Source organism: Heliangelus exortis, chromosome 6 (assembly GCF_036169615.1).
Source record: "Heliangelus exortis chromosome 6, bHelExo1.hap1, whole genome shotgun sequence".
In the NCBI taxonomy this organism is placed as follows: Eukaryota; Metazoa; Chordata; class Aves; order Apodiformes; family Trochilidae; genus Heliangelus; species Heliangelus exortis.
Genome location: NC_092427.1, coordinates 29,317,474 through 29,344,568, shown reverse-complemented (window position 1 = coordinate 29,344,568; position 27,095 = coordinate 29,317,474). Strand labels below are relative to the sequence as shown.

General features: G+C 37.9%; 1 protein-coding gene across 1 annotated transcript in view; it reads right to left on the bottom strand.

Moving 5' to 3' along the window:
* Positions 1 to 25,267, bottom strand: part of GRB14 (growth factor receptor bound protein 14) — a 53,919-nt gene extending 28,652 nt beyond the window's left edge. Inside the window, exons 1-2 of the mRNA XM_071747498.1 lie at positions 24,732 to 25,267; positions 22,940 to 23,072 (exon numbers count right to left, since the gene is read on the bottom strand). Of these exons, the coding sequence (XP_071603599.1) occupies positions 22,940 to 23,072; positions 24,732 to 25,114 (516 nt within the window). The 5' untranslated portion in view covers positions 25,115 to 25,267. The remainder of the gene's footprint in view (positions 1 to 22,939; positions 23,073 to 24,731) is intronic.
* Positions 25,268 to 27,095: the final 1,828 nt, after the last annotated feature.

Sequence of the window (27,095 nt, the reverse complement as noted above, 5' to 3'; positions counted from 1 at the left end):
TCCTGCAGTATTTACACAGATCCAAAGATGAAAGGAAGAGGTTTCTAGCAGGGTGTGCTCTGAATGGGATAGAATGCGGTACAGGTGAGTAGACCAAACAGCATCCCATCACCTTAAAACATGTCCTACTCTAGGATGCACTGAAGGTCAGGGACAGCTTCATTAGCCTCTCCTGTAAGCCTGTGTCAGTCTGAATCTAAAAGATTTTTTAGAGTCTGAGGGGCCAGAAAGGAGACAGGCAGAAGGCGAGAGGAAGGGAGAGAATTAAAGCAACTTTTCTAGTACTGGAATAGATGATTACTGTAGGTCCCTTCCAACAGAAATTACTTTATTTCTCAATATTCTTGCAATAAAGCCAGGATGAGAATCCCTACAAATGCCCTGGCTAGGGACCCTGCCAGCACATACCAGCAGCTGTAGTTCTCCCCAGGTACTCATCAAGGTAGGTGGTGTGCTTATTTTACAGCAAGAGCACGTACAGCCCACACTGAAACCCTTGATGGATGATTTTCACAGAAATTCTTTTTAAAAGGGTTAAGAGTTGCAGTGCAGATGACTACACTGTTATTGCTGAAGAAATAGAAAAAGACTTTTTAAAATGCTGAAGACAGCAACACAAGTCATGATAATGAGCTGCCTGCGGTCATTTAGCTCAGGGAGTAGGAAGCCTTGCAAGTGGCCTTGGACCACAGGAGCACAGCTAAAAGAAAAAAATACAAAACACAACAACAACAAAAAACAATGAAAAAAACCCCAAAGTTTATATTCACTGTGAGTATTCTCCCTCAGCCTTTTCAGTATAGGCATATAAATCCTGCTCAAGTCTAGGACAACAGATCACCTCAACCAACAGCTTTGACATGTGCTACCTTGTAAAACACAAATGCTGTGCCCTTTTTGTCTTTCTTGCAAAAGATTCAAATAAAGCAGGAGACAACAGACAGGTAGCCACCTAACAGACCCCTCTCAGTTTCTGTTACACTTTTAGTTTAATGAATCGAATGTGGAGGCTTAGATCTCATCAGTGAGAGTGACCTTCGTGGGGTCTTTAATTAGAGAAACTTGCCCAGTCTGTTTTTTTCAGTGTTTGAAGTAAAGTGTCGTGTAGGATTTGCTGGGAATTTATTTGTTCTAAGGGGAGGCGATCACATGAAAACAAATATATTTAAAATTCCATTTTTCCTAGGGAGTATTTGGCAAGAGATATTTCTCTTCCCAAATGTAGAGGATGCACCAAGAATTAAAGGGTGGGGGGATTACACTAAAGATGCAGCTGTCTTCCTATAGAGAGGAGGAAGACTATGTGACCACTTCTCTATTTTTATCACCAGTTACCCAGTTACCATCATACATTAGGCTAGCCAGTCATCCCCATTCTTACATTTTTTTCTGATGAAAATTTGTCTGAGAAGCAGCACAAAAGAGCTGCTAATTGAGATCAAGCTGTCATTACAGTTTTTATTAGCATACACTCTCAAGCTTTGTAGGTGTGCTGTTCAACTTCCCTTGACTATACTTATTAGTAGCTAGTTAGGAAAGCAGTAGCCTCCGTAGTGCTTAAATCTTCTTTCCTGTCTAGTTAGCAGCTCCAAGATCTTCTTATTAGAGGAAAGCAGCAAGCTGAGACTGACAAACATTAATCATTTTCATTGCTTATGGGAGCAAGCAAGGAGATAAAGCTTTCCTACATTTCCTATTTCCATTCTTCAATATTACAAAACCAGCTAAGATCCCAGAAGAATGTGTAATTGATCTTTATCCATACAAAAATTACTTTGATAAGAAATGCTGCTGCAAAATAAAATGTTATTGTTTGTATCTCATTAATCATCTTAATTCAGAATTAATGTTGACATATATAAACTAGTATTTAACACAAAAAAAAGGAAAAAGGAGACTGGCTTCTATACCAAACATTAGAAATTTTTGAAAAAGAGTCAATAAAAGAGCAGATAAGGTAATCAGTGTAGGAGAAAGGAGGATCAAGAAGGTTGGACCTTACTCCCTTGAGTTATTTTCCACAACCAACCATCATCTCCACTACAATAATTAAATTATGTGTTTCAGAGACTTTTAAGAGAGTTTGTCCAAGTCTGATTCTTCAGAATCTTCAAGCCATCTGTTTTGGAAGTTCCAATCTGCAGAAACAACACAAGCATATGGAAAGAGCATACCCAGAACTGAGGAGTTTCAGACTTCAAACTAGAGTCCTGACGTGTGAAAAAAGCCAGGTAGATCCAGCAGAAAAAGAACTGCTCAGCAAATGAAGCCCATATTTAGGTGCATACATCAAGATGACCTGACAGTCTACATGATTCAATTGTTTCGTATAGCCATAAAGACAGCAGATGGTCAGCACCTTTTAAAAAATCAGGCTGCTTGTATTTAAAAAGATATAAGTATCTAGCTTTAGCTTATCATTTCTACAATTATTTTCCCCCTATGAATCAAATATTGGGCATTTTGTATTTATATTACAATTTCAGTCACATTTATGCTAAATACACAGTTTCTGTATGCAAAACCAGGCCTTAAAAACTCTTACACTCCAGGGGGCCATACTTCCCCTGAGACCCTGCCTGATAATGTGCTAACCTATGTCTTTAGTGTTAACAGGCTATTTGCCTGAAGCATTTTTTGCTCCCTGCTAGACAAAGCTTTTTGCCTATTGATTCTGGCAGAGGGCACAGGAATTTTAAGTTTATTTGTACTACAATGGAATTATTCAGAAATTTTTAGCATTCTAAACTATTTAATGACTTCTAGCAATTGTATGTCTTGGTTTTAGAGAGAATCAGCTTTCATAAAAATATTTAAGAGCAAGTTAACTCACAACTAGATAAAAAAGAAACGCATGCCAGTGGTTTATAGTCTTCATTGTCAGGTTTGAATGCAAGATTTTCCTTTTAAATATTCCTATATATAGTTATTTCACATATTTCTTCCAAAGGGAAGATTTCCAGGCCAAAAGGATTCTCACAGTTTGCAGAAAACTACAAAAAATAATGAGCAAAAATAATGTCAAATTCCAGCCTTTATTCAAATATAAGATCACTGACAAGCTGGATTTCTCTAGCAATTCATGAATTTGTGATGGTCAGAGGCCATCTTGAGCTTAGCAGCCATGAAGTGAAGTAAGGAGGGAGTTCAGCAAAACCCTCCATTATGGGCTTTCAGGTGGCAAACTCCAGCCTGTTTGGGACACTGGCTGAGAAAGTGCCTTGGGAGACAGTCCTGAAGGACAAAGGGAAGGCTGGAAGCTCTTCAAGACAGAAAATTTAAAAGAGCAGGAGCAGGCTGTCCACGTGCACAAAAAAGTTGAGATACTTACTGCCTTCTTTGCCTCCATCTTTAATAGTCAGACCAGCTACCACCAGGGTATTCAGCCCCCTGAGATGGAAGATGAGAACATAAACTAGAACAACCCCCCCATAATCCAGGAGGAAGCAGTACAGACCTGCCACAGCACCTGGACACTCACAAGTCGGTGGGGCCAGATGACCTGAAGTTGTGCCAGAGGAGGTTTAGACTAGATATTAGGAAGAATTTCTTTACTGAAAGAGTAGTCAGGTGCTAGAATGGGCTTCCCAGGGAGGTGCAGTCACCATGACTGGATGCATTTAAAACACATATAGATGAGGCACTTCAGGACATGCTCTAGTGGCCACAGTGATTTGATATTTTGATTTTTTTTGGAGGGGTGGTAGTTTGGTTGGACTCAGTGATTAACTGTGACCATTCTGTGATTTTGAATCTGCTGCCTCAAAACAAAATGGAATTTTTTAGACCTGAACATTCTATTAGCAGGCATTCAAAAAATATTTCCCATCACAGTATCAGTATGAATATGTGATCAATCAAACTAATCTGATAGTTTACTAGGGCACGTGTCTATATGATATAGTCACTCCCCTCCCTCAGACTTTTTCAATGGCCATAAATAATCAAGCATGAGACTAACAATCCCAAAAGTAGAAAAATCACACACACACAAAGTAATAAACAGCAATGTGACAAACTAACAAAAAATCTTTGAGGATACCTCTAGGGCAAAACTATGCAATTCTTCATTTTAAAATACATATTTGCTAACTGACTCTGGGAAAGTCAGTATTAGTCCTTTGGTTTCCTTTTTGTAAAATGGGGCAGGGGAAAAGAAATCTGTTTCTGTACAGCAGGGTAACAGATTGAACTTGCTAAGATTTGTAAAGCAGTTAGACTTCCTCACTATTGCTTCAGATGTGTAAATATGTTGTATTATAAAAAGCAAGGTTAAATTATGCAGATCTCTAAATTATAATAAGCTATGTGCAAAAATATACCAGCAAGATTCTTTCAAATGAAGGTGATGACAATCACATGATCTTAAAAAAAATGGCAGAATGTGGACAATGCTGACATTCAATCGTCTCAAAGACAACATCTGTAAAACTGGAGAGAAACGAAGTTTGAGAGACAGAAAGAAAGTTAAAATATAAATATCATTACTTAATCTTCAAATTCCCTTTCCAATATTGATGAAGAGAAGCAAAATATATATAAATAGTAATAAAATAGTTACAGAAGTTTCAGTTTTCTGTATACACTGAACAAAAGGCAAGGTCTAGAGAAAGCAACTTCCACACTTTGGACAATTAAGTCATAGTACTTTAGACAAGAAAGTGAGATTATTGTTAACTGTAACCATGATTCTACAACACTTTGCTCAAAAAGTTACTTTTCTCCATCTTGTTCATGGGAGTTACCAGAATGGTTCAAAGTAGAAAACACAGTTCTGAAAAGTCTCAGTGGGATAATGCAGCCCACATTGATTGGTATCAGTAACTTCTCAGCCCTTCAGAAGAAGAGCTAATACAAAAAAAGTCACCAACTCAAGAGACTGCAAAATAAAGCTAAACTTGGAATGAATAGTTAATTTTTAAAACACTGGTTATAGTCAAGTAATTTCAGTCTTACTCATATTAACCTTTAAATCATAGTGGAGAACCCATGTCTTACAAGCCATGATAAAGAAAAGCCTTAGTTATTTTCATTACATTACAGAGCAATGCTAAGTACCTGCTAAGTCTGAACTTTACAAAGCTTTCATGCATTTATAGTATTACACAGTTTCAATTTTATACACAATAGTAGCATTTAGAATGTGGTTACCACATACTGATGGAAATATATGCAGTTAGGGTTGTTTTTTTTAAAAATGTTTGTGAAATAGAAAATGACCAGAAAATTTTAAGAGTTCCCAGTGCACCAGTGTTCTTTATCCCCCAAACTAGCAATATGGTAGAAATTATTCACTTACTACTTTACTTTCCAAAGAAGTAACATACAGAGATTGGGAGAGAAAGAAATTTCAGTATAAAGCCACTAAAAGACACTTCTGTTTTCTGTGTACAATGAAGTTAAGGGCAGAATGTTATCAGTCTCAAATTTGAATAGCTTGTCCCTATTTGTGTCAAAGTCCTGACATTATTTAAATGAGGCTTCCTGTATTTAATAGTGCGGTTTGTCCAACATATCCTTTGCTTGTCAGAGATAAATAGAATGCTGTGTTCCAGCACAAGAGAAAGCAAATCTGTTTGTTACTGCCACATTCTGGCTACACTCTGTTTCTGAAGAGATACCAGCTATAAAAAGAAGTACCTATTGCTTCTCCCAGGTTTTTCACACTGTGTTGCTGGTTTCTCAGCAGAGCAGATCTCTTGCCGAAGCTGAGAAAGATGAGATCTCTGAATAACTCCATTAGAAGACTAATTACTTTCCTGTTTCCTTTGCAGATGTCCTAAAATACATAGTTTTAATTGAAAAAAAAAAAAAAATTCTTAAAACATTCTTTCACTTTAACAAATTTTTAGAGGAATTCTGGCTTCAAAGTGAAGAATGCCTTTGTCATTCACCTTGATCACCAATGTATTACTGAGGAGGTCACCAGAGAAGAAAACAATGTAGACTCTGTGAGACTAAAACAAAGTTTTGCGTTTTAGGTGAAGAAGGTAGAGCTTGGAAATATTTCTAAGAATTTCTCAAGTGTTACAAGGAATGTCCAGAATAAATATGACAAAGACTATATAGGTAAATTCACAATAATAAATACTTGGTTTAGAATACTGGAGCTCTTTGCCAAAGAGAGACCAACATCTTGCTTTGGGGGTCAGACTACAACATCGTTCCAGCCCTGTACCATCTCTGTGTATCTGTTTCTAGTCACCAGTGGTACAGAATTGCAAGGTTTTGCTGCTGTAGAATAGATATTCTCAAAGAACATTTTATCCCTCAGCAGTTTTCAACTTGTCTTTCATTTTGTTCACATAGCATTGCTCCCTCCAGCCAAAGCATAAAGTCCAAATAAAGAGTAAATCCTGTAATAAAGCTAGGAAGCCTACTCAAACCATGTGTTGCATTATAACAGACCTGTCAAAAAATTTTGCTGACAAATCCAAACCAACAGAAAAAAAGACAAGGAGCACCCAGACATGGAGATCAGGTCCTGCAATTGTTGGCAAAACTGTAATAGTCAACTAATGCAGGAGATACTCCCTAAAACAAGCGAATAAAGTGGAACGAGAATATAATGTTAAGATGATGATGTAGTAATAATAATGAGAGTAAACATTCAGAAATTCAGAGTATTTCGACAATATTTACCTCTAATCTTTTGTTCTAAAACAAAAATGAGGTATCCAGATTGAACAGTCTTCAGTCATACAAGAAAACTCATAAGTCAGTAACACATTTCTCATCCCTGCATGTGCTGTGATACCCTGCATTCAGAGGTCTTCTGGGCTGTCTGGCTGCTGCTTCTTTTCCCCACAAAGAATCCTATATCATCAAAACCAAATTTTATTTGTGTTATGAACATCCTAAAGGTCTTATCAAACTGGATACCCAAAATGACAGTGACAGACACCAAGCCAACAATCAACAGGACCAATGGAAAAATGACAACACTGAGGGCTTACATAAAGAGCTGGTGGATAACTGGATGAGCTAGAGAAGTCTGCTATCAAGCTAATACCAGACAAGCAGACCACTTCAACTGCTATTTAGTCTAGATAGCATTTAATTACTGACCTACTGACAAAGGGAACTGTTTCAGAAAAGCAGTTATTGCAAATATGATGACATAGAAATATTATGAGAGCCTATCAACACTGGCTCAAGAAGCTGGATATTCTTGGAAAGTGTGACTTGGAAGTTTGACTCACCTTGCTTTGCACTGTTCCCTAGGCACCCATTATGAGCACCCAGAATAAATCTGTTCTCATAGAACTACTTTAAACTATGAAAAACAGGTTGCCTTGAAATAATGTAATTATAAATAAAGGATAAAAACAGCTGAGTACAGATAACTTCAAAAAAGAAACTTCGGTAAGTCACAACCAAGTATAAGAGACTAAGATGGATGAGAACCAGGGTATAATTTCCAGTGTTGAAATGGATTTATATTGGTTCAGAAGTTTTGATCATACAATCATAACTTTTTCTTTAGGTGCTCAAGGCAGCTGGTGTTTTATTGGATTGGACCTGCCTCAGTAGAGGCAGGAAGGGGAAGCAAGTAGAGGGGAAGCATGGGGCATGGCCAGTACCCATAGCAACAGCATGAAAATGAGGAAGAAAGCAAACTTAAATATGAATAATTCCTTAGTGTGAGGTGATGAATTTTCTTTTTATACATTAATATATCTTAAATTTGCCAAAAGTAAATAGCATCTTCTAACTTATCAGGTACTTAGTGTAGTATGTTGAAAATAACACACAGAAGACATCTAAATAAGGAAATTTTCAGACAGGACTGACGCCAACACCTTGTATGCAGTTTGTTCAGTCTCTCCCTCCAAATTCAGCAATGCAGCATAATCAGTATGGGATTCACTACCAGCAGAAATAAGTATTTAGCAATAGCCCTTGATATACTTCAAGGCTAGATAACACAGTCTGAAGGTCAAGATCTGACTTCTTGGAGCCTAATTTATTCAAGAGGAGACTAAAGTACCAGAGCTAGAAAATGGCCAAGGGTTTTCTTCAATTGATGAAAAAAGCTGGTTTTTTTCCAAAGGATTTCTGCCAACAGAAAAGGATTATGAGCAGAGTATGGCACTAAACACTGCCAATTTCCTTGGTTACTGTATGAAGAACGCTGGATGTTCATAGAAGGCAAGAAGAAACTGAAAAACACACCAAAGATTCGTTCAAGAACTTAAAACAGAGAGGAAACAGAGTGTAACATCACTTGCACCACTAAACCTTGGCAAAGTACGAAAGGGAGGAGTAATGACCAAGCATATTAAACCATTGAGATTTTAAAAAGACTTTAAAAAAAGCTCCGTGCACTTATTACTCGCTGGCTCTCTCTCTCACACACACACAAACACATACATACACCCCCCCTTGTATGTTAACTAGGTACCATAGTGCTATACATTTTAAATGCCAAGATCACTGACAATTTTTTGCACAAAACAGTCTGGAAAGTTTGATTTGAGTACAGACTGTAATGTCACAGAACAGAAAAAAAACTCCCCCTCCACTCCAGCAGCTGAACCATAGGGATTGCTAAAGTTAGTCCCATTTTTGTTTCATTTATACATGTGGGACCACTTTTATACACAATAAAAATGTTAGGAAGCTTTATTGGTTTCACGTTTTTCAAGGCAGGAAATATGCTGCCTTCTACTTGTCACATAACAAGTCTAGTAGACTTATAGGTCTTTATCTTGAACAAATGATTGGTCTTTGATGTAAAAAACTGTTCTGGATGCATTCTGACTTTTTAATTCTTATTTCTTAAAAATATTTTTAGAGGAATACAAAGTTATTAATACAAAAGATAAAGAAGTTTACTCTATGAAGGTTTAATTGTATCTAGTCTATATATAAGCTATAAGTTTGGTTTTAATAGTATTCAATATGCATAATTCCCCACGTTCATTATGCAAGTCATTTTTCTGCCTGTGCTAAAAGACCTCTTGGAATCTAAAAGAGGCCCTGTTGCTTTAGTTAAAAGTATATTACATAAGAATAAAACGTGTAAACTGGGGTAATTATTTCATATCACATTTTTAAAAAGAAGTATAAAATAATTTTGGACAAAGCACATTATATATTTGAATTAAATGAAGAAAAAACAACTATTTTTTTCAGCACTGTAATTAAACTACACATCCAACACCATAGCCATTAATTTAAAATAAAATGATTGGAGATGATCAATACCTAAAATAATACTTCATGAACTCATGTTTCTCTTGACTACGAAGAGCTAACATAACATTTTTACATTTTTACACTTCAAGGTCCTTCCTGTTCTACAGAAAAAAAAATTGAAGTCACTACTTTAAGTCACTATGGTTCTAATGCCCACGAGAAAGAAAGAAAGAAACTAACAAAATTACACATGCATAAATGTTATCCCTTACAAGAAAAGCTCTTTCTTGCCTGCAAATAAAGCAATCCATTAAAATATAGAGTACACTTAAACTGAGTTTCTCAGCCTTCTGAATGCTCTGTTAGGCAAAGTTCCACATCTCTCCCCACCCACCCAGCAAAGTACTGTTGTGTGCATACCAGAGGAATCGAATAAAACCACACACTGCAAGAACAAAGACCTTCATCTCCTAACATACAAATAAGAAAGATCAGCCAAAACTAAAATAACTCTGTCAACTAAAAATATGAGACGGGGCTGGGTGTTGGTAGAAGGGAAAAAGTAAGGGGTTGGGCACCACTGGACTGAGAGGAAGAAGATAAAACTTAAAACACAATTTTACAGGAATATTTTGAGGACTGTAAAAGAGATAAACTGAGTTGTTATGATAAAATTTTTAAGAGCACATATTGCATACATCTAAATCTGAAAGGGAAGTTACTATACTGGAAAAGTAGTATATGATCAGGTTATTAAAACAGTAGTATAATCTAATCTCTACAAATCACACTAAAATTTTATGTTCATAGGCTTCCAACTCAAGAAAGTAATCTGAAAGAATAACATACATCCAAACCAATGAGAGCTATGTGTTCATATACTAATTTATACTGGACTGAACGTATTCTATAAGAAGTATATGCTGTGTCTTGTTTAAATCGATTATGAGAACCATTTAATACAGTAGCAATATTTCAGTGAAATTTCATTATTCACACTGCTGGTATATTAAGTCTCCAAGTAACAGAAAAGTCTATTAACACTGATTCAGGCACATTATGCAGCAATGAATTTCTGAGAAATATCTTCACAGTTGCAAAAAAATCAAACTAATGAATTACTTGCAGTTTGTTTAAAATAACTTCTTAGAAGTTATGACATCAGGCTTAGCAGAGAGTTATATTTCCATACTTCACTTCTGTGTGTATTGTTAACTTTCTAGATACCCCAATGCACAGAGTTACACTAGGCAGTCCTAGTGCACAGGTAAATAACAACTCTGCATTGCTTCCACTTCTTGCCTACAAAAAAGGCAAAGCTACAGTGTTACTCAGTGTACAGTGTTACTCAGATATCCAAATTACATGACGGACCATACACTATTCAGGTGTTAGCCAGAGAAGGCAAGGAAAACAGACACTGTTTAAGGGAGTCCAATAATCCCCCACTAGGAATAGTAACATAGCCTTCTACAGAAGCACATTTTAATATCCTGAAATGCAATTATGACAATTTATATTTAAAAACTCCATTAATCTGTAAGCAAAATCAACTTCTTGCACAAGGTATAATACTATAGGATGAAAGAAAAATGCACAGTAACAAATACTCAGGTACCTCTATATCTTTATGCATATTGTGTAAATATATGCCACACTATGAAATAAAAAGTCTACATATATCAAAAAAAGAAAAATTCCTGTTGCTTTAGAGAACTAAAAATTAAGTGAAAAACTAAATATATTCCTGTTTATTTTAAACATTGTTTATTTACACTAAGTAAATGTATTACCTACCCACACTAAAGTTTCAATTACAAGATGGATTTGAATGCCATACTCATTTCTGCAGAGTTCTTGGCATAACTGCAGGCAACATTGCTCTTCTTGAACTCTGAACTCTTGTCCACTTTCCAAAGAACTTGCAAACCTTCGCCCCAGTTATAATATGAAGCAGAACAAAGTAGATAATGATATTCCTTGAAGTCTTAACTTCTCACAATTCAAGTATTGGAGAGTCAGTGCAAACATAAGACAGGATGTAGTAAATGTCACTTTGTTTATGTGAATCCAGCCCTACCCAAAGTGTCAAAGAAGACACTGGGGTAGGACTAAGTAGAAATCAACCAACCAAAGAGCTTGCAAACTCATTGTCTGTCTGTGGAAAGGTTCCCACTGATATCACTGGCTATGATAATAAGCAAAACAGCATGCACTTCTATCACTCAGACTCGTTTTCACTGCAGAAACAAGAACAAAAACCAAATTGTTAAAACTGTGCTACCACTTTACTGTGAGATCAGAGCCTCCTCCTAAAGATATTTTCCTCTTAGGAAAAGTTGATGCTCATACATTTACAGCAACAGGAAAAAAAAACCAAACAATTCCCTCTACAATCTTTTTTACTTGAATGTTACAGAAAGTGTTTGGGCAACAATAACTTTAAATTTCAGTGCACTGCATTAGTTGCTTTTTTTGGAATGAAACAAAAATAAGCATCACTATTTTTTCTTACCCTTGAGTACTAAGGGTCCTTGGCTCATGAACAGCCCGAGCAACTTTTTCTTCTATGAATATTGACCTATTTGTCTGCAAGGTGAAGCAGAGGATTATTTTCCTCTATGAAATTATCTGTATTTTATCTTCTCTAGTTATACAGACCACACCTGTTTAGAAAGTAAGCAAACACTTAAGTGTTGCATTTGATTTGTAGTAAAAATCCAATAGTCACATATTATTTGATTTTGCCAAAAAAAAATGCTACAGTAATTTACATACACTAATGACAGCAAAATCAGTTGCACCCAGAAGTACTGTAACTGACATCAGGAAGCATCTTCTGAAGAAGCTAGTTTCATCTAAGAAAGAGAAGCTCACGTTAGGTTTCTGTTACACAGACATAATCCAACAATAGCAGGCAGTCAGTCAAGTAGGAGAACTCCACAAACCACGTATTTTCCTCACTATACACTGAGACTGCTCAGACTGAATCCATAAAGCATTTTACTGCAGTGACAACAGTGTACATTCTCTTAAATCTTAAGAGTATTCTACACAAATAAATTCCTGTTTCATGATTTTTGTACTTGTGTCAGTACAATCCCTATCTCAAAACTGTAATGCTGCTGGAGTAGTTTAGGAAGAGATTAAAAAAGACTCATGCAAGATCTGTACCCATGTATAGGTCCCAAATACAAAAACTGGGAGCAAACTCCACAACATGATCAAGCATTGGAATGGGCTGCCTCGGGAAGTAGTGGATTCTCCATCCCTGGAGATATTTAAAAAGAGACTGGATGTGGCACTCAGTGCCATGGGCTGGGAACTGCAGCAGTAGTGGATCAAGGGTTGGACTTGACGATCTCTGAGGTCCCTTCCAAACCCAGCCAATTCTATGATTCTATGAGTCTATGAACACCTCTATAGAAAAAGCCTAGACCTACTCATTCCTTTCCTCTCCCCGACTTATATACAGTTTATTTGCAGTTATCCTACAATTCCCTCCTGAAAAACCGAATGGTTTCTGTTTTATAAACTCTTTCAGGATTTGGTAAGTCTCCACACCAGAAGAAAACCAACACTCAACTATGCTAAATTCTTAATTCAGCTGTTTCAGAGACCTCTTACTTTAGAATATTTTATGTCTTCTATATGGCTTTGTTGACACAGCACTTCACATATTCCAACTTTTCACAAAGTCTGTTCCTTAGGTAAACTTTTGCCAGCTTCTGCCAAAGCATTAACAGGAACATACAACAGGGACATTATCCTTCATACCCATCAGTTTTCTATCTATTTGCTCAACGCCTGATAAAAAAGACCAAAGTTACAAAACTCAAACTTCATTATCTTACTTCAAATATGCATTAATACTTAATCTTCAATTTTATTTAATAAGGTTATTGTCTCATGGGCAGAAGTACTAATTACATAACTTTCTAAGAAGTAACTTATGAGGAAACCACTTTCAACTCACTTCTGATCCTCCCTAAGATCATAATAATAGGCATTTATGTGAACACTTGGATAAAATGGAACTCACCACCCAGTGAGCTGCAAACAGGAAAAATCATGCAAACTTCCCTTGAAAGCTTCATATTCTTAAGCAACCCCAATAAACTTATGATATTTTACTATTACAAAAGTGACTAATCATGGGATAGCCTATCAGAATATTGCAAATTAAAACTTTTAGCTTTGAAATATATCTTTAAAAAAATATATATTGGTTATAAAAACACTAGAAGAGCCAGCTTTGCTCAGTTTAGAGACTGCTAGATTTGCTACCCAGATCACTTAAGACTGAGGAAATTTTCATCAGCTTTTAATCTTCAACTCTAAATCATTTATTTTTCCCGGTTTGAGAAGTTGAAATGACCTTGCTCTCTCCTAGGTCTATCCTAACTGAGAAATTCATATTTCACCTAGAAAGCTGAAATGTTAACACAAATCTTAAAGTTATGGCAAAAGTAAAATGGCTTTCCAATACAATCCAAAATTAGATATCTGTTACCTTCTGAACAAGTCACAGACACACAAACAAACACAACATACTTTGAGAAAATCCCAAAGCTAATAACTTTAAAATATAACTTAATTAGAATGATCAGATCTAAATAATAAGTGCAAGCAGTCAAAATTACATATATGGAAAGCAAGCTGAGGTATGAAAATCAGAATACGGACACTTTCTTCAGACCTAATGAGTAATTATTGTAGTAGACAAACTCAGCAAATCCTCCCAGCCTGCCTGAACAGAAGAGACCATTCCTGCATCCTAATGCTACAACACCCTAATATGGGAGGGACTGATGTTAAAGAAATATCTGTTGATGAAAATCACACCAGCCTGGAAAAAATCTTACCAGATTAATCATCTCCCCTTGAATGATTATGGAATGGTTCATACTGCAAGAACAATGGCAAAAGGCTCAAAATAGCACCAAATTTTGCAATATGAAAGAGAACAATGCAGTTTTCCATCCTCGTCAATACTCCTAGCAAATTTCTGGGATGTTAAAGCCTTGTTAGGTACACTCCTTGCAAATCTTTTCAGCTAATTATTTTCACAATACGTTCAAACCTGATTGAAAATCATGATGATAACAAAGTTATGTCAATTAAATCATAAGAAAACCTTCACATTACATGGGCTTCCCTTTCACTACATAGCAATAAATTCCAGTGTTTATGAAAAAAATTTTTTGCAAGCTTCCAGCCTGTTTCTAGACAGTTGATACCATTTCTGTACTGTTATCAAGTGCCTGCAGCTGCTCATAAACTCCAGGTCTTAACCTAATCAGTAACAGGAGTTATCATAATACAAATATAAAAAGGCTATTTATGTATAGCCTAAAAAGCACTCATCGAAAAATCCAATTCTGATCACAAGGCAAACTATTCTCTTGTTTTTCTGTGGATATAATATCAAGTTAAGAACCAAACTTACTGGTATGCATCATATGCATACACCCTAGAAATAGGCAGGAACGATCCATCAGTATCCTAATTAGAAGCACAAGCACACCTCTAAGATAACCGATATACATTTCCCTCTAGAGACTTAAGTATTAAATATAATGTACACAATTGGGCTAAAATATGAGCTGATTATCTGCAAACGAATGCTCTGTGACTGAAACAGGAGAAAGGAAAGTTCACGCTGTTACTAGAGCAGAGAGGTCTAATTTTTCTCCATTTTAATTTCTTGTCCCACATCTGCCCTTCATGAAAAAACTTCTTTGGCCTGATTAACATTTTTTTTAAATCTTCCCATTTGATGTGACTCCCACCAGGACTCTGACATGAGAGACACACTTAAGTGCACTGTCTTGAAAGTTTTCCTTTAATCTTCATTCCCAAATCAAAGGAAGTCATAAGCACCTGAATCCCCTCAAAAGTAACAGGTTTAAGCATGCTGAAGACAAACAGGAAGAATATGGCCAGCAGTCAACTCTTCTCCCACCTAACATTGCAGGATTTCACTATTTGCTAGAGATCTATTCCATCTTGTTAACAGAGAATATCAGCTGCTAGAAAATTATGGAATCCCTGAGCCCTGAAATCTTCAACTGGAAGTTTGCACACTCACACCCACAAGATCAGCATCAATTGTCAGTAACAATATTCTGATGCCTTTCTGCTGTCTGACCATCACAATTCCTGCTATTGAAGTACCAAAGTGACTACTACCCTAATCCTAAAGATACTCACCCAAGTAATCTGCAGATGTCAACATACTGATATAAGTTGCTTGCTACTGTACTGTAGGAAATAGCATGATGAGAACGGAGAAAGATCTCAAGTTTATTGTCAGTTTCTGTACTTACATGAGGAAAATTTAGTCCTGAAATCAAAGGCAAGCAAAGCACAGAAGAGTTGTAAGGAGGCAGCTTAAAAAAAAAAAGAGAAATTCTTTTTCTATCATGATAGTCCCATACCAATTTTTTCCAATTTCCATTGCAATTCTAACTAAATCTCTTAAATATGCTTCACAGCATAAAGATTACCAATGCAAAGACTTAAAAAGATCATGAAGCAAAAACTGAAAAAAAAAACTACAAAAAACCCAATACTGTACTAGGGGCTCTGGAATCATCATGTGAAAGAAAAAGTCCTCAGCTGCCTATTTTAATGAATTCATTATAATGAATGTAAAATTGTTTCACTGATCTCAATCAGTTAAAACCATTCTAAATGCGAAATCAAGTTAATTCCACTTGTTGAAAACTAACCAGGTGTAATGTTGCTGTTTATATGAAGTTAAACTTTGTTTACATAAAAATATAAGTTATTCTTATTGCGGCGACATTTATGTAGGATGGGGATATTCCTCTGCTTGTTCCTACAGCTTTCAAGCAAAAAGAAACTTTCAAGTTACCAGCTTTACCAAACCTGTAGCATTTTAGATAATTTAACTACTCATCATTGACTATTCTCATCTCACTCCATACTAAGCAACTATTAAACTGCTTACATTATAAAAATAGCAGAACATGAAACAAAGTAGGTATTTACAATACTGGTCAATCAGATGACAGAAGTACATCAGAACAGGATCACACACAGGTTTTTTAAGATTAGAAAAGACCGGGGGAAAAACAAAATGGAGAAATGCATCAAGAAATACAAAAATACATAAGGCTCAGTCTCGTTTTTATCTGGCTGAAATTTAAAGTGGCTGTGGCAGCAAAAAAAATTATCTACGGGGCTCACATACATGAAGAGATAACTCATTATAAATGTACATGCTTAAAAACACTGTAATTTAAGTCTTTTAAGACTGTAAAAACAAAACTTTGGAGAATAGAAAAACTGTCAATACTTTAGGAGAAGTATTGCTTCAAAAAGCAACAGAATTCAGGTCTTCTATTTTAATAATGGCTGTTAACAGCAATCCACATAATTTCTTTGATATGAATTATGACAATCGAAAATAAATGATAGAAATGACAAACACCACTAAGCACCATCCTGATTAACCTATACTGTGTGTCCCAGGAAATCAGATGGGAATGTTTATCTGTTCTGAGCAAAAGACATTTCAGACAATGGTCCATCAAGGGAAGAAGTCAAAACCATTCTGTTATTAAAGTACCAATGTCCTGCATTCCCCACTTATTACAGTATCATTTACTGACAATGCTACCAATGAGAAGCCACGTGAAAAAAATATGTATCAATAAAATATCTATTTAATCATGGATCTGTATGGAGCTGCTACATTACCTGAACTTCTCAGTATTCCAGCCTAACGCTAAACAAATGTACTTATCCTTGGGAACAATTAGGAGCAAGAACGGTGTTAGTATCTACCATATCTCATTTCCTTATGAAAATTATGATGATTCAAGAACCATTCATCAGAGTTTAATATTTTAAAGCCAAATTCACTAAAATTAAGTTTTAAGAAATGACTCAGCAACATCAGAGCAGAAGTTCCTTTCAGTTTCAGCTGGATTTCACTGCCAAGTCTCTTGTGTATCTAAAGAAATTGAATTGAGATTTTTACCACTGTCTCCTCTAGCTACCTTATGATTTTCCTATAGAGATGTCACAGGACCAAAGTACCAGGCACATAAAATCCAAAATTTGAAGGACGAGGATTCACAGAATCATAGAATGGTTTGGGTTGGCAGGGACCTTAAAGATCATCTAGTTCCAAATCCCCTGCATGGGCAGAGACACCTCCCACTAGATCAGGTTGCCCCAAACCCCATCCAACCTGTTCTTGAGGGAGTGGGCATCCACAACCTCCCTGAGCAAAAAAAAAAAAAAAAAAAAATTAAAGAATTGATTTTTAGAGAAACAAGTTTTCTAAATCTACAGGGAAGGTTATCAACATGAAGAATTAAACCTACTACAGGTAACATTTTTCTAGTTTCAAATATTTCTCAAATGGCACAGAAGAGGCAGTTTCTTGTACAGAGGAAAGTTACTAACATAAAAGAAATTTCCATTTTGAGTTTGAGGCAGATGAAGCCCAGAACATTCCAAATCAAAATGATGGTTAAAATAATTCCAATTTGATAAACACTTGTAAAATGTACATTGACAATAGTGATGATTATTTTATCTCATATAGCCACAAAAAGCAAAAATTTAAGACTAACATTTTACTGATGTAAGTGCTGCAACACAACAAGCTTGCAGAGGCAAAATCTTAGTCCAGAAAAGTTTGAGTGACCTTGTTTTATTGCTTATTGGGGAAAAAAAAAAAAAAAAAAAAAAAAAAAAAAAAAAAAAAAAAAAAGCAAGCAGCTATTTTTGTGAATTTAAGAGTATTTAGAGGCTGTGCTTGGGTTGATTCTGGACAGTAAAAAAGTACAGGGTTAACCTATAATAACATGGAGGAATGACATGAAATTTCACAGAAAGCATTATCTTTTCTCTACAAGAAATATACACTTGTGAATAAACCAATGTACAGAAGACAAAGTAAAATACAAAAAGGAAGGACACCAACATGAGTATTCTGAACTCATGGCTGATGTATCAGACAGGCTTTGCTAGATCAGCTCAATGTAGACCAGGAGATATTCCTTAATGCTAAAATGAGAAAATGCTCAACTCTGCCTCCTGGTTTACCTATACTTACCTACACTTACAGGTGATTTCCTGCCACAGTGTTACGGTGACTGGTCAAAGCAGAAAGGTACATGCATTAAAACAGTATGCTTTAATAGAACTCTAAACAATTTTAATCCATTGTAAAAGTAATAAATCTTTATGTGGTGGGAGGGTACAGCCATTTAAATGAAGAACAGAACACAGAAACTGGGTCAGAAAACCAGCAGATGAGACAAAAAGGAGTCCAGCTGATTCAAGTGTTTTAGAGACTTGACGTAAAAACCTTGAGCTGGTTCTGTAGAGGGTGCTTTTCTGTTAATCTGTAAATTGGTTGGAAAGACTTTTCCCCTTCCCACTTCCTTTCAAATTATTTATTGATTGATTGATTGATTTAAGGGAAAAGCACGGTAAAAACAGGTATATGTTTAGGAGCTGGAAGGCAAAAAAAAAAACAAAAAACCAAAAAAAAACGATTGACAACTGGTAAGTGAGGATATGTCCAATACTACCCAACCAGGAAAGAAGTATGGAAAGAGACAGACTGGAATTAGATTGTACATTTAACTAATGCATCTTCTGGTTGGAAAAGATACTTCAGCCCTTGGAAAATGTTTGTAACTTCATAAATTATTATGTTTCAAAAAAAAAAAAACTTTCATTTTTGCCTCATTTAAAAGTCAAGAGAAAACAGGTATTTAAGCCAAAAGATCTGTCATGAAAAAGTTCAAGTACCAGATACTTTTCCATTTATGTCAAATTGTATGGAAAATTTTGAAGAACAAGGTTTCAAGTGGGTACACTAGAAGACCTTGAACTACAGCTGTAAAACAAAAAAAAAAGGTACTCCATTTGCAACTCCTAATTCTCAACATTATTCATAAACTTAGAATAGCACTTGTAAAGAAACATCCACTCTTTGTCATAAAGCACCTCTCAGTTTTTCTTTGCCAAAGAGCCTTACATTATAATCTTTGTTGATGCAAAAAGAGAAGTGACGTTCCACTACAATTAAATGTGTATTTGAGGTCTCTTTATACAATTGATTTCCTGAAAAGAACATTGTGGGAGTGTATTTGGATTCTAAATGATAAAAATATCTACTTCTTTAGAACATCAAGAAAGACAAAAGAGACAAGATAAAATTCCAAAGATTTGAGTGTTCTTCACCTTGAAATTTACTTGAGTTTTATTTTTGCACTTCTAATTTAATTTAAAGAAACAAGGCACTAATTACCTTGAACTACTTTCGTGATGAAACACTTTTTGGCTTATCCTTGAGCAGGGCAAGAACTGGCACTCAAGTGCAAATGATTCAGGTTTTGTTTTCAGAACAGCTTAAAATCTGACCTTTAATAAAACTACAGTAACTTCTTTTTAGTTCATTTGACCACAGAAAATCAAAAGCATAATGCAGAACAGAACATTTATACAGACAGCTAAGTTTTCCTTACTATTTATTTTTGTCATTGAGACAAAAAGTGTTTTATATTTTCAGTTCTTTGCCACTTTAGAGAATACAGACTCTGAAATACAATTAGGTTTTACAGCAAAGTTCATATACTACACCTAATAACAGCTAATGATTGATTTCTCAGAGGAAGACAAGACTTCCCACCATGCACCTAGCTGACTCTGCTGTTTTGGACAGGAGGGGAAGGCTGGGGGTTTTTTGGTTTTTTTAGGTAAAATTCTTCCAGCATGCAGCATAAAATTCAGCTTACTTGAACAAATGAACTTGAAATTACTTGAACATTACCCCTGCCAAAAGCACCCCCCCTGCAGGTTGGAAGAGTTTTTACTTTATATCCTCAGGGATATAAACTTGACATGTTATCAGTAATTACAACAAATTTTCTTTAAGAGGCAACATAAAAACTCTTCCAACCTGCAAGGAAAGAAAGGAGATGGACAGCTGTGTTGATAAGGCAGACCAAATAATGTTGAGAGACACTGCACACACAACAGCACTATTTCTGGAGCACAAAGGCATCTCCCTGGTGCCTTTTACCAATTTGCTATTAAAAATTTATTTCCATTTCATCAACCATACAAACAGACATGCTGTTCAACATTTTGAGAGGCTTATGTTAAAAGATTATCAGAAGACAGTAAGAACTTCAGCTTTGAAAAACAAGAATTCATAATAATATTAATAATCTATTCTGAAGACAAAAGATTTCAGATGTCACAGGTGCTGTGAATAAGAGTAGGTATTTGCGACAACTTATTTTCTCTCTGGAAGTAGAAAATATTTCCCGGAGAGGAAAGTAAGTCAGAAGAGGCATAACTTTTTTTTCCCATTTAGAAACACCCATTTTGATAATAGTTACCTGCTAGACATAAGTAGAAATGCTTTCTGTAATTTTTCTTTAGTGTGCCTAAAATTAGAAACACTGTAGAAAAGAGATGGAATCAGAAAGAAAGCAACCTAAAACAAGAATCACTGAAAATATATGTAGATTATCACAGAGGCAACAAAAAATTGTGGCAGCTGTCAACACCAAAAAGATAAAAAGTGCTTAAATATAGCTGGTTCCTCTTAAAAGTTAGGAAACTATCAAACCGTAACAGTAATATCCATGAACTTGGGGCTATATTCAATGAAATCTGTGAATATGTACTAGGTGTCTGCAGACAGAGATGTTACAAAAAGGCAAAACAAGAACATAGGGTGGAAACACAACATTTCCAAGGACAGACTCCATGGACATCTGTGGGAAGTCAAAGTCACAGCTAATTTAATTCTCCTCTTTGCATGCTTGCTTAACATTCCTTCTCTCTCCTTTTTAAATCAAGTAATTTTATAAACCTATTAGGTATCAGCCTGAATTTCAAAGTTGAACTTTTAACTCAACAGTTGCCATTTGTCCTCAACTTTTAGTAATCTTCGATGAAGAACATGCTGAGTCTGACAAAAGGTACACTTAGCCCAGCACCACGTCTTCTGCAGTGGCCATAAACAGATAACCAGGTGAAAGGTTTTTTGACAAACAATAATCTTGTTAAAATGACTCCAGAAAGTACCAGGAAGATTTCCCTGGTAATTGGAAAATGGCTTAGGCCCTCCGTAGGCTCTATTTTCTGTCAGTAAATCAGTTGTTCTTGACCCTTTTACCACAGAGAGCACTGCACTCTTAAAGAGAAAACCAGGAGAAACTGAAGGATTGTGAGCAGAAGTTCTTGTAAAAGGTATGACAAGTTTTAATGAAGAAACAGAAGTGAAATCAGGGAAGCTATGAACTTCAGCTTCTGAGTTAGCTGATCAAGCAAGTAACTAATTTTATACATGAAAGGCAAAAAAAGCAAATAGTTGACCCTTGTGTGTTAAATCATGCTTGGAAAATCTATTTGCCAGGTGCAAGCACAACTACCACAATGAGCACCATTTAAGCCAGCAACATGAGCAATTTAAACTATTTTTTAACGTGAATTCTAGTCCTAGATGTTACCAATTTCCTATATCTCTGCAGACACAGACAATGCTTTACCTGAGTAATGAAACTGGCAGAATTTTAGCCCACTGCATTAGCAACATTTAGACAGACAATGACCAGAAATGCTCCACGTTAGTGCTTCTGTTGTAGGAAAGAACTAAGCAATAAAAGTAGACCAGCAAGACGCTATAGCTATTTTTAGAGAATAGGCCAAATATGGCACGATTGAATCAGTGCAGTTTCCTAGACACATACGTGTTTTTCACTGGAGAATAGGGAAGAAGGTTATCCTTAAGGTGCTGGCCAAGACCTGGCTAGTAAAGTTCTCAGGCAGGTCCACAGAAAGTCATGCCCTGTTAGCTTTAGAAAAGTTAATACAACTACAAAATACTTCAACTTCCAGACAATTTCTTAATGCAAATCTAAAAACTGAATAAGCAGCAGTTGTGTAAGTTCTTACACTTCCAATATCACCCATACATCTGTTCAGTCTGGCATCTTGCAGACCACCGAAAAAGAGACTACGAAGGAGGCAGCAGCATTAATCTCACAATGTTTTTCATCGTAATTCTTTTCATATTCAAGAAACAAAAAGAGAAATGAGACAGGTAAGCTTTTGAAGAGTGAAACAGATCTTCAACACCAGTGATCTCCATTAATTGGAAACCTCTATCCCTGCTCAGGCTATCAAATACACTGTGAGTGTACAATATAAGGACAAAGTACTGCCTGGGTCTGTCTGCAAACTCAGAACTTCACTGGACTTACAGTTTAAGGTATTTTTAGAAATAGTCACATCAGCACATATTGTTTATCAGAGATAAACAAACATGCATATAAAATACAGCCATGTACATAGCATATGCTCCTTCCCATCCATTTTGAATTCATTCAATTATCCTAGGAAAATTAGACCTTCAGAAAAAAGAAACTCATCAGTGGCTGTTAGAACCTTCCACACTGTAGCACTGATGACAGTAATAGAAGGTGGAGAAGAAGGGAAGAAATTTATTTCTCATTTAAGGACATAAAGTACTGCCTGCCTTCCTCTTCTGCTTTTCCCAAAAAAATTTGCACAGTCACTTGTAGACTCTGAAAGAACAGTCACATCTTATATCATAGCTTCAGTAACCTCATTTCCTACAGTCATCGATGACCTACAGAGAAAATTTCACCAAATTACAGAAATATGCCACATCTTTATTAGAAAAATAATTGAACAGGTAACTGGGCTTTTCCTCAAGCTTTCATGAAACCAACTGAGAATCTGCCAAATAATAATTTATAAATCTTACCTGCTTTTTTCTTGAAGTTGCCTTGGGCAACAGACTGGCTGAGAAAACTGATGCAAACGGAGAGCAACACAGCTCAGGAAAAGGATTTGGAATTGATGGAATCTCCAAAATATTGTCATCTTTCTTTTTTCTCCTATTTCAACAAAATACATAATATAAAGCAACAATTGTAATAGCTGCTGTTAAAACTGCAATATCCAATGCATAAAATACTAAAGCACTAATAACTCACCACGATACTTGCTGGTTGCAGCAATTAGCTTTTTTGTGCAGCTTTTTTTCATCAGTAGGCTGAATCAATTACCATACAGTGTTTAACACCACTTGAAAGCAATCCAAGTATTCAGCACTGAATATAAAGTTGTTTGAATATGTGTAAGTCTTTGCAGAGTAAGAGCACAGATATATTTATATTGGCTGTTAAGGACAGCACTAAATATTTTGTTGTCCCTGTGTTCATGCCATTCCCTATGCACACCTATTACAACAGTGGATGCATGTAACTTCTTGGTAACACTTCCCATGTACATCACACCTGTATTTTAAACAACTGGAAACTTTTTCCCCCCTAGAACCAGGAGTCAAAGTGACAAACAGGACAAAACAGAGAAAAGTAATACACTCATTTCTGTTCTCAGTTAATTCTGTATTTGAATTGCTGTAGCTCCATCATAAAATAAATGTCTCAGTAGTTTCTGGATACCTAAAGCTGATTGCTTCATAAATTGCACCAAGCAGCATTTGCAAAAGCAGTGAAGATAATCGCTGTGGTACTTGCTTGGTTATGCACTGGTTCAAATAATCAAATTAATAATGTTAGGCTGCTGTGTACAATACAGTGCACAGTTTTCTCACATAAAATACTGAACAGCACTTTTCTACTTGATTTCATTTGGTGAACAGTGCCCAAAGCACCCCAACTATGTGTCTGCCACCATATAATCAGATTTTTCTACATGTGTGACTTGACGGCTCCAAGCTTAATATATATTATTTTCATTATTATCGTTCCAGATTTCACATACTAGTTTGTATAAAGTGGAGGAAACCATCACAGCAACGTAATGACACAGAATGAAGATGGTTAACTTTCTGGAAATCCTCACTGAACATTCATTTGAAGTGATATTTAGCACTAGGAAACATTGGAAATCCTGAATGCAGGATTTTTAAGATTTTCTAAACTTCAGTGTGCCAAAATTGACCATAGGCTTCATGAAAAACCTAGCTCACAGTTTCCTTTACTAAGAATAGAGACCAATGCCTTTAAGAACAGCCTGAGAGGTACCAAACGCAGGGTGTACAGCACTGACAGCAATTACAGCGGCATCGCCGGCGGCGAGGCAGTTTATCTGACGAACGTTATGAGAAAGACACTGCAGTGAGAAAGTAATGGCTCGGCTGCGTTTGCAGGATCGACACCGTCGTCTCGTCACCTGAAATTGGGAAACCTCTACAAAAAAAGAAAAAAGAAAAAAAAAAAAAAAAAAAGGGAGGGGGTGCGGGGGGGAAGCATGGGGGAAGGAGGGAGGCAGACATCCGCAGCGGAGGGAAGTGTCTGCAGGGCCGGGAAACAACTTTTCAGCTCCGAGGAGGAGCGGGCCGGTCCCGGGCTCGGCCGCCCCCCTCCTGCTGCTTTGCCCCCTCCCCAAACCGCCGCAGGGCACTCGCTGCCTCTGGCCCCGCCGGCCCCTCTCCCGCCGCAGGACGCCTGCCAGCCCCTAGACGGCATCAGGCCGGCCCTCGTGGGAGCGGGCAGGGCTGGCGGTGCTCGTCCGGGCTCCGGCCTTACCTGTCGGGGGGCGAGGGCGGCGGGTCCCCGCCGGGGGGCCTGGGAGGCGGGCAGGGGGAGCCCGCCGCGTCGCGGGGTCTGCCGCCCCCGGGCTCCGCCGCCCGCCCTGCGCCGTGCGGCACACCGGGCAGCGGCGCGGCCATCGGCGGCGGCGACGTCCTGGCTGGGCGGCCGCCCGCGGGGGAGGCACGTCGGCGAGCGGCCCCGGCGCTGCCGGGCGTGTCGGGCGGAGGCTGCTCTCCGCTCCCGCTGCGGAGGAGGGGGGAGGCGGCAGGGAGCGGGAGCGAAGCGCCGCCCGGGCGGCGAGCGGCACCGAACGCCTTCCCCGGCACACGTGCGCTGGTGGTGGCGGGGGCGGGCGGCCGCCGGCTCTGAGCTGCCATGGGGAGGCAGCGCGGGGCGGGCGGGGGCTGAGCCGTGCCCTCTCGACTGCCTCCGCCACGCCGGGGCGGGGGAAACCCTCCGCTCCCTGGCGGGGGGACGAGGAGGGCCCCGGCAGGTGCGCGGCCCTGAAGCCGCGGTGTCACCCGGCTCGCTTGGGGTGTCTGGCAGGGCCCGAATGTGTGGAGGGTGGGCGTCTGAGAGGAGAGGTCGCCGCCGTTTGTCTCCTCAGAAGGCGGCGTGGGAGCGCCCCGCCGAGCGGGCCCCGGGGAATTCCCGCTGCGTGCTTCGGCCAGGCGGCCGAGCAGAGGGATAGCGCCGTCCATGCCTGGGGCTGGCCCGTAACCTGCGGGCCCGGCCAGCGCCGGTTCCTCGCATAGTGAGGTGGAGGCCTAGCCGCCCACCGCCTGATGGGCCTGGCACTTGCCTAAGCGGCCGAGAAATCATTAACTGTGTTGCCCCATCCGTCTGTGAGATTGGGAATGTATGATTATGCCTTGGAGAAATAAGGAACGAAGAAGGCCGAGGAACAGACTGGTGCCTGACACGCAGGTCGGAGGGAGGCTGGTTCCCAGCTGGGCCCGGCTCTCGCTCCCAGCCACAGATCCTCCCAGAGCAGAAAGGGGGTTTTGTGCCTTGGGCTACCCCCCAGCAGCCTGTGCCGCTCCAGCCCTGCTTTCTGTACACAAAATCCCATGTGACAGTTCCATGGCCATCCTTATCAGCATTCATCCAGTTGCAAAATAAAAATACGTCCTCGCTGTATGAAGAACAGTTTCATGGCACCAACCAGTGTGAGTAAAATCCTGTGAGTCAGTCAGTTTGACAGAAAGTCAAAACAGTTAAATCCCAGCCCCTGGTGAAAACAGCTGTATGTAGAAACCTGACTGTACCTGGCATGCTCATGGGCATGAGATGTCATCTCATTACAGAGATATCAGACTGGTGAAAACACAGTATGTTTTAGGACATGTGTGCCTTAACATTTTCCTGAACCCACTGGAGGAGTCCTCACGCACAAGCCAAAATTTAAACTCCAGAGAAATATTTTTCTGACATAAAAGTAATACAGTTTTCATTTTCAGCTGAGTCATGGATGATTTTGCAGGACATTTTATTTTCAATGAAATTAAGGAGTTCTTGTCACTCATTCTCTGACACACTAAGAGCAGAATTGCAAGTCCAAGTTCGTTAACAATTTTTTGTATTATACAGAGACTGGCAAACATGCCTGGAATTCTACAGTGTCAGATGAATGACTGGATTTGCTCATTGCTTGGGAACAGTCATCTTCTTACACAACTGCACAGACTAGGCCATTGTTTTTTGCAAAATTGATTCACTGCATAAAAAAATGTGATATGTTAAACCTCACTTCATAATAATAGAAGGAAGGACAACTGCTCTAGGTACAAAACTGCCATCAGCAAGAGAGAAGAACCTTCAAGTGGCAATTTTAAGCTGATACCACTTACCATTTTAAAAGTTCAGCCCAGAAAAGAATGTGTTGACTTTTCCCCCAGTCTGTGCAACTTGTTACATAGTTACAACCTTACATACATTGTACGTTTTTTTGTCTTTGGCTTAGTCATGTAATTGTTTTAAAATGGCAGGCAAATAAGAAACATTATCAGAAGGAACATTAGCAAATAAATACTTATGTGTTTCAGAATAACTTTGCTAGGATTCTAATGAATCATGACAGCAAAAAATACCACTTTAGAAAAGATCTATTATAATTTCACTTGAATATAGTAATTTGAGAAACAAATTGACTGTGGATGACCTAAGCCATTCATTCTGTGATTAATTTTTTTTCCTACTTCTCACAGTCTGTTCAGATGCTTACTACTTTCAGTGCTTTCTGTGGGAATGGCATTGGATGAGAAAATAGTCACTGGAAAACCAATGCACATGATTGTTCCAGAGGAGCATTGAAAAGGTTGCGTACGTGAGAATGTGAAACTAAAGGTTCTCCTGACA